The sequence below is a fragment of the Lissotriton helveticus genome, chromosome 1_1, assembly GCF_964261635.1.
Source record: "Lissotriton helveticus chromosome 1_1, aLisHel1.1, whole genome shotgun sequence".
NCBI lineage: Eukaryota > Metazoa > Chordata > Amphibia > Caudata > Salamandridae > Lissotriton > Lissotriton helveticus.
Genome location: NC_136057.1, coordinates 267,563,224 through 267,571,497, shown reverse-complemented (window position 1 = coordinate 267,571,497; position 8,274 = coordinate 267,563,224). Strand labels below are relative to the sequence as shown.

Below are 8,274 nucleotides of genomic sequence, written 5' to 3'. Positions count from 1 at the left end.
CAGCTCACTCGTCAGAGCTGGCGTCTGCCATCTTGCCTATCTCCTCAGCTAAAGTTTTCCTTTCTGCTGATCTCCATTCCTTTTACCAAAAAAAAAAGATCCTCTGAAGTAAAAGCCACTGCCTTTTGTCTAAATTTGTCCTATAGACTTCCTAACTGCCCCAGGGCACCAGCACATAAAAGTACCAATGGGACCAATCCATTGTAGATTATCCTGTTTCCAGCCAATAACAAGCGAGGAAGTACATAAATTCCTGCTTTCCATAAAAACCGTCTAACCCACTGACCCCTGTCCCCCTACTATCATGCATCAGGCTGCCCATAAGATCTGTGACAATATCACCCCCTCTTACACTAAGTCGGAATCAGGCTGCTATCCAGAAATTTGGAAAAAAGTATTGATTACACCTCTTCTAAAGAAACCCAATTTGGAACCCATCGAACCTAAAAACTATCTCCCTATTGCTGGCCTACCAATTCTGGCTAAGATCCTGGAAAAACAACTGAACACAGTGCTGACTGACTACTTAGATGCTAATAATCTATTGGACACCTCCCAGCATGGCTTCCGCTCACGCCATTCCACTGAATCTGCCCTGATCCTTGCTACCGAAGAGATCCGCAAGGTGGTGGACGAGGAGGGAAGGGCGATCCTTGTGCTCCTGGATCTATCAGCCTCGTTTGACACCGTGAACCACACGGTTCTGGTGCAGCGACTGAGGGCTGTAGGGGTGGAGGGTACTGCCCTGGCCCTCCTGTCCTCCTTCCTTGAGGCAAGAGAGCAGAGGCTGTTCTGGGATGGCCTGAAATTGAATAGTTTCGAGCTCCAATGTGGTGTTCCACAGGGGTCTGCCCTTTCCCCGACAATGTTCAACCTCTACATCAGCCCACTGGCTAATATTATCAGGAGGTATGGTTTTGCAACTTGTCATCTCTGTTACCAATCAGCCTGAGACCAAAGCAGCCATGTTCCATGTCTGTCTCACTGAGCTTATGACATGGATGAATCACAGCTTCCAGAAAATAAAGACAGAAGTGATTGAATTCGGCCCAGGCCAGCCCCTGTGGAACAGGTCCTGGGGGCCAATTGAGGCCGGAGAATGCCCCTGCCTGGTAAAAAAGGTCAAGAACTTAGGGATCATCCTTGATGACAAATTAAACTTTGGTGCCCAGATACACAGCCTTACTTCATCCTGCTTTTTTCTATTAAAAACTTTGAGTAAAATCCTCCACGCGCTCTTAGATCTTCCAGCCTGGGTCTCATTAAGACAGCAAAGACCTGGCGGGAAAGATGGGGGGCAGGGCGATATCACAATGTGCGGCAAAGCTCTGAAACAAACCGCCACAGTCCATGAAGCTTCAATCCAACTTGCAGCTCTTCAGGAAGAGCCTGAAAACATTTTGCATAGGTTTCTGTCAACACAGTGCACTGTTCTTGCCCACACACCTCAGCCCCTAGCCGCCACAGCAATCGAAAGCTATATAAGCATATAAACATAAACATATTTATTTTATTTATTTATTTATGGAATTTTTAATGCGCAGCTACTACCCAAGGGTGTCTAGGCGCAGTATGATACTTTAAGATACAGTGGTAAACACAAACCTATTGGTTGAAGAGCCAAGTCTTCAATGCCCTACGAAAACAGATGAGAGTAGGAGCAGTTTTGATGTGTGAGGGTAGAGAGTTCCACAATCTAGGAGTTGCTACTAAGAAGCGTCTGTCTCCCCAGGTGGCGGTTCTTGTTCGGGGAACAGCTAGTAGACAACTGGCTGCTGATCTTAGGTTCCTTATAGGGGTATATGGCTGAAATGCCTCTCTTAGAAATTTCGGGCCGGTATGATGTATGGCCTTATAGGCAATACATAATGCCTTAAATTTAATCCTGCTCTCCACTCTTAGCCAATGAAGATGGCGTATAGCTGCCGAGGTGGACTGGCGCCTTGGAATGTTGAGGAGGACTCTGGCTGCCATATTTTGAACGGATTGAAGCTTGTTCAGAATATATTTGTGCGTGTTGAGAAAGAGGGCATTTCCGTAATCAAGCTTGGAAAACACCAAGGTGGTAATCAGTGTTTTTCCAGCTGATGCTGGCAAGTACGGTAGCAGCTTTTTTATCCTTTTCAACGTAAAAAAGGCAACTGAAACAACCTTATTTACATGATGTTTGAAGGACAGATGTTTATCAAAGATCACTCCAAGATTCCTGACCTTTGCAACTGGGACCGGAGGCGGACCCATCTGAGTAGGCCACCAAATCGGGGACCATTCAGGAGAGATGTTACCAAAGGAATATCACTTACATATATATTGTTGTTGTTGTTATTGTTAATTGTGATTTATAGAGCACTTAATACCACTGGGTCTCTAAGCACTATGATAGGGAGGCTACAGCACCCCAGGTAAGTATGATGCCTAACTGGGTGGAATTAAGCCCAGGCTTCAGTGAACAGAAGGGTCTTCCTAAATGGTAGGAGGGCCTTCTCAGATCGAAGATGGAGTGGGAGCCTGTTCCACAATTGCGGAATACAGACGGAAAAGGCCCACCCTCCTTTCCTCGAGAGGTTGAACCGCGGGCAGGATAGTTGATTCCCTGCAGAGGATCTTAAAGAGCGGCTTGGGACATACTTCACAAGACGCTCTTTGATGTAACTTGGGGCTTGTCCATATTGAGCCTTATGGGCGATACAAAGTCCCTTAAATTTGGTCCTTTGCTTTATTGGGGAGCCGATGAAGTTTTTGCAGTAGGGGGGCAGCTCTTGTATATCTAGGGAGTTTAAAAATCAGTCTCGCTGCATCATTCATTACCACCTGAAGCTTGTTTAACAGATTATCCGGTAGCCCAATATAAAGTGCGTTGCCATAGTCTAACCGAGACAGGATCATAGCTGTCACTACCGTATGCATGGTGGGAAGAGAAAGGATAGGTGAAAGTTTCCTCAATTGCCTTAGTAGGCCCGCACATGTCCCAAAGACTGTAGAAACTTGATTAGACAAGGAAAAATTAGCGTCCATTCTTATACCCAGGCTTTTTACCACTGGTGCTGGAAAAGGAGTGTCTCCCAGCTCCTGTGGGCAAAATTGATGGGACCATGAGTTATTATCCGAGGTAAAGGCCAGCACCTCAGTTTTGTCTGGGTTGACCTTTAATGAGTTGCGAGTCATCCAACTTACTACAAATCTCAGAATGTCAGAATGTTTTGTACATGTGCATAGGCTTGTGGGGTATTTTCGATTTGTAGGATAAATTGGGTGCCATCAGCGTAATTAAACACTTGACAATCCATCTGGGCCTAGTCCATCACCAGAGGGCGCAAGTAAATATGAAACAGCAGTGGTGATAGAGCGGACCCTTGGGGAACTCCACAGGTTGAAGAGCCTCTGTCTGACATGCAATCGCCCATCTGAATTACTTGAGTGCGGTCCGTCAGGAATGAAGCAATCCACTGATAAATCGTCCCATCAATACCTATGTCCCGAACTTTGGTCAGAAGTTGATCATGATTGTCTGTGTTTATGATTGACCATGTCGAACACAGCCAACAGGTCTAAAAGGACCACGGCACATAGTTATTTTGTTTAAAAATGTTATTCAGTTCAAAACATTATTCAGTTCATATTGTATAAACCATAAAAGCATCTTATCAATACATTAAAAGTTCAATGAAAAATGTCAATCTTACAGGATGACACCAATTCCTAAAATCGCTAATACATGTAAACTTTGATATACAGTTGTTAAAACATAGCATTTTGCATACATAATTTCATAATTTAATATATTAAAATATGATCCCATTGTGTGTGAAGTTTCTATTACTAACTCCAATCAAGTGTTATTTTTGCAAACAGCAATTTGAACACAAATAAAACAATTTTCGGACAACAATATTTCGCAGGCATACAATGAGGGTTATGGCAATTGGAAAGAGATTTGCAGCACACCCTTTTGTTTACAAGAACGGCCAATGTAGTGGCCTTAGATTTATGAAATCAATATTTCATGTACTCATTTCTTTAGACAAAAGTCCACATTAATAAGTATCTTCAAATTAGCATACATTTGTGTAAACAACTTGTTTGTTGTAACCGGATCACTGACAAAATGTCGATCTTCAAAATATCGACCTACAGGAACAACAATGCTGAAATATCGAAGGCAAGAATATCGACATCCCATCTACAACATGGTAAGTACAAAAATATCGGGAAAAAAAATAGATGTTAAAAATATCGATGTTAAAAATATCTGTTTTTTTTCTGTAAAAATATAAATAAAGTAAATAACACTAATAAAAAAACATAAACATAGTTAAAAATATCTAATGTTTAAAATTAATAAATAATACGTATATAATAATAATACATTAAATAAACAATATACAATATATACTAACTTAACAATAAGTTTTAATAATTAATATAATAATTTATACATGAATAAATATTATAAATTACAAATACATTTACAAACATAAAACAAAAACATAAATAAAACGTAACTAATTATTATTAATAATGTTAAAAAATAATTATAATTGTAATATTTTTAAAATTAATTATATACTACATTATCCAAAATTGTACAAAAATATCAAATAGCTAAATACATTAAAATACTATTCAAAACCCATAAATAAAATCATTGATTGGCATAGAACTCAAAATTACCATTCCGACTCCAGAGAGCGCAACAGTGAAGATACCATTGGATAGCGTAGAGTTAAAATTACTATTCCAACTCCAGAGAGTGCAACAGTAGGGAAAGCGTTGGATAGCATAGGGGTAAAAATTACTATTCCAACTCCAGAGACTGCAACAGTAGGGAAAACTTTAGATAGAGTAGAGTAAAAATTACTATTCCAACTCCAGAGAGTGCAACAGTAGGGAAAACGTTGGATAGCATAGAAATAAAAATTACTATTCCCACTGCAGAGAGTGCAACAGTAGGGAAAGCGTTGGATAGAGTAAGGGGAAAAATTACTATTCCTACTCGAGAGAGTGCAACAGTAGAGAAAGCATTGCATAGCGTAGGGGTAAAAATTACTATTCCCACTCCAGAGAGTTCAACAGTAGGGAATAGCGTTGAATAGCGTAGGGGTAAAATAATTAATAATTAATTTTTTTTTGCAAATACCCATGAATAATTATTAAAAACATAATCACAATTGAATAACTAATTAACAATAAATTAACAATATATACCAATAAATATTAATTAATAAATATTAGTTACCAAATAATAAATATAGAACACTAAAATATTTTTCAAAACTAAAAACATAATTACAATTGAATAATTAAATAACAATAAATTAACATAAAATACCAATACATATTAATTAATGAATATTAGTTGCCAAATAATAAACATTGAACACTAAAATATTTTTCAAAACAAAAAAACATATTAGTAATTACAAATTAATTAACAATTAAAATATAGTAAACAATACATTTATTTTGAAATCAAAAAATATTTTAAATGAAACAATAATTACCAATTAATAAAAATGTATTTCCAATACATAAAAAGTATTTAATATTTAGAAATCTGAATTACCAAGTAAAATAATTAATTACCAATTAAAAAAATTAATTGCCAATAAAAAATGTGATTGCCAATTACAAAAATTAATTACCAAATAAAAGAACTAATTACCAATCAAAATAATTAATTAACAATTAATCATTAATTAAAAATAAAATAAAAATCAATTCCAATATAAAAAAATCATTACTTAATTACAATTAAATTACTTCCCACCCAATTCCCATATAAACCCATAACCCGCTATCGAACTTCAACACAAAAATTCATTACAATTATTTTACAATTACTAAAAATTAATAATTAATTTATTATAATTAAATTACTTCCTACCCTATTCCCCTATAAACCCACAACCCGCTCCAGTACTAAAACATGAAATTAACTTAAAATTAAAATTATTAATATATAAAAAATAGTACACATATAATTTAAAACAAATAAAATACTTAAAAAATATATAACATATACATATAAAATACATATTAAAATACATAACAATAAACAAATATCGATATTAGTAACATCGAAATTAGTAACATCGATATATTTGATATCGCTATTACTAACATACATATTACTTACATCGATATAAACAAATTCGATATTACTTACCTTAAGGTCGATATTCTGTCCAACGATATTCTTGACTTCAATATTCTCCACCTTCGATATTTCCAACTCGATATTACTGTAAGTCGAAATTTAGGAATCGATATTTAGACTGTGCACCGTTGTAACCAATGGCACTCTTTTGGTAGTGGGTGCCCGAAACATCAAAATAGCACCCTGACAACAGTAGAAAGTCTCATGCCTATAAAAATTCTTTGTTTTCACACCGCAAATTGTTGATTGCAAATGATCACTAGTTGTGCGATTCCATCTCTTTAAAAGGGAACACTACTACCTCTTTCTTGTTAATATATAATGACGGTTGTAATAGTGAGGATGCAATCAATTTTGATCATGGCCAATCATAAAGCTGACTATATTTTCAACTGCATTCTTACTGTAAATCTCATGTTATTAATTTCAGGCTTCAGACAATGCATCCTATGTCAGGAAAAGGTCTGAATCATACCCATACCTCAGAGTTTATTATGCTTGGCTTCTCTGCTCATCCACAGTTGCAGTCTACCTTTTTTACCTTGTTCCTGCTGATCTACCTAATGGCCCTTCTGGGTAACCTTTTGATTATCACCATCATAGGTGCAGATGCTCGTCTGCGCACACCAATGTACTTTTTCCTGGGGAACCTTGCAATTTTGGACATCTGCTGCACCTCCTCCACCATTCCAAAGATGCTAGAGACACTGCTGTCAGAGGCAAAGTCCATCTCCTTCTCAGGCTGCATTACACAACTATTCCTTTTGTCATCTGTCCTGGGCACTGAGCTTCTCATTCTCACACTTATGGCCTTTGATAGGTATGTGGCCATCTGTCTTCCCCTACGCTATACCAGCATCATGAGTATGAAGTTCTGCATTACCACTGTAGTCATCATATGGTTTTGTGGCTTGGTGAACTCCACCACCCACACCAGCCTGATCACAAGGCTGTCCTTCTTTGGCAGAATAGCATTGGATCACTTCTTCTGTGAAATCCCACCAATCCTCAAAGTTTCATCCTCCGACACATACATTAATGACATTGTGATTCTTTTGGCAGATATATTTCTGGGCATGTTTTGTTTTTTTCTTACTTGCATGTCCTACATGTACATCCTCTACTCCATTGTAAAGATACGCTCAACTGCCAACAAAAGAAAGGCCTTTCACACCTGTACATCCCACCTTTTAGTTGTTACTGTGTTCTATGGAGGAATTATTTACACCTATGTGCGCCCAGCTCTGAATGCAGCGGGTGACAAGGACAAGGTGGTGTCTGTAATATATGCTGTTGTTTCACCTGTGCTAAATCCAATAATCTACAGCCTGAGGAACCAGGAAGTAAAAAGAGCCCTTACCCAGCTACTGTCTAGAAAAATATTTTCTTCAAGAAATTAACAGGCTATTGAACAAGTCATGTTATTAAACAATTGCATACGCTCTAAATTTAAAGACATTGTTCTTGCAGTAGGCACGTCACAGACGTTTATCGTCAATTTCACATTTGATATCAGCAACATTTCAAATGGACTACTGCATTCTAATCATGTGCTAGGTCAGAATTCTTTTTATTTCACAATCAAGCTATTTGCTTTATATTCAACATACACATGTTTAAAATGCTTGTCATAGAAAAATATGAATGTGAAAATGTATTGCAGTCATGGATAATGGCATATCGCATTAGAATCACAATGCTGGAAATTGAAAATGTGGGAGGAATGCCAGAGTAATGATGTTAGCTGTGACTGAGCTCCTATTCCAAGATCCATAAAAAGTGAAATGGTTTATGTGAGTTAAAACAAACCTGGTAGCAAGACTTTCCACACAGAAATACATTTGGTACATGAGCAACACATACTTTATCAACAATGAAGTGACAAACACAACAAATTATAGTTAGGTTACAAAGTTGTTGCAAAGACAAAAAATAACACGTAAAATGCCACAAATTTGAGGAAAATATGACATAACAACTAAAGTGTATGCTAAAAATGAAATTGATGTGTTAAAACTAATACAAAAGTTAAAATAAAACATTTGCATGTGGGGTCTCCTTCATGAGGAATTACCTCAATGATGATTTGCCTTTGTCAAAAAACTGGATTGCAGCAA

The 8,274-nt window shown here is 37.1% G+C and overlaps 1 protein-coding gene across 1 annotated transcript; it reads left to right on the top strand.

The window, feature by feature from the left end:
- Positions 1-304: 304 nt before the first annotated feature.
- LOC144761936 (olfactory receptor 13G1-like) lies at positions 305-7,557 on the top strand. The gene is made up of 2 exons (XM_078647128.1): positions 305-909; positions 6,588-7,557. The coding sequence occupies exons 1-2, from the start codon at positions 305-307 to the stop codon at positions 7,555-7,557; spliced, it is 1,575 nt and encodes a 524-aa protein (XP_078503254.1).
- The last annotated feature ends 717 nt before the right edge of the window (positions 7,558-8,274 follow it).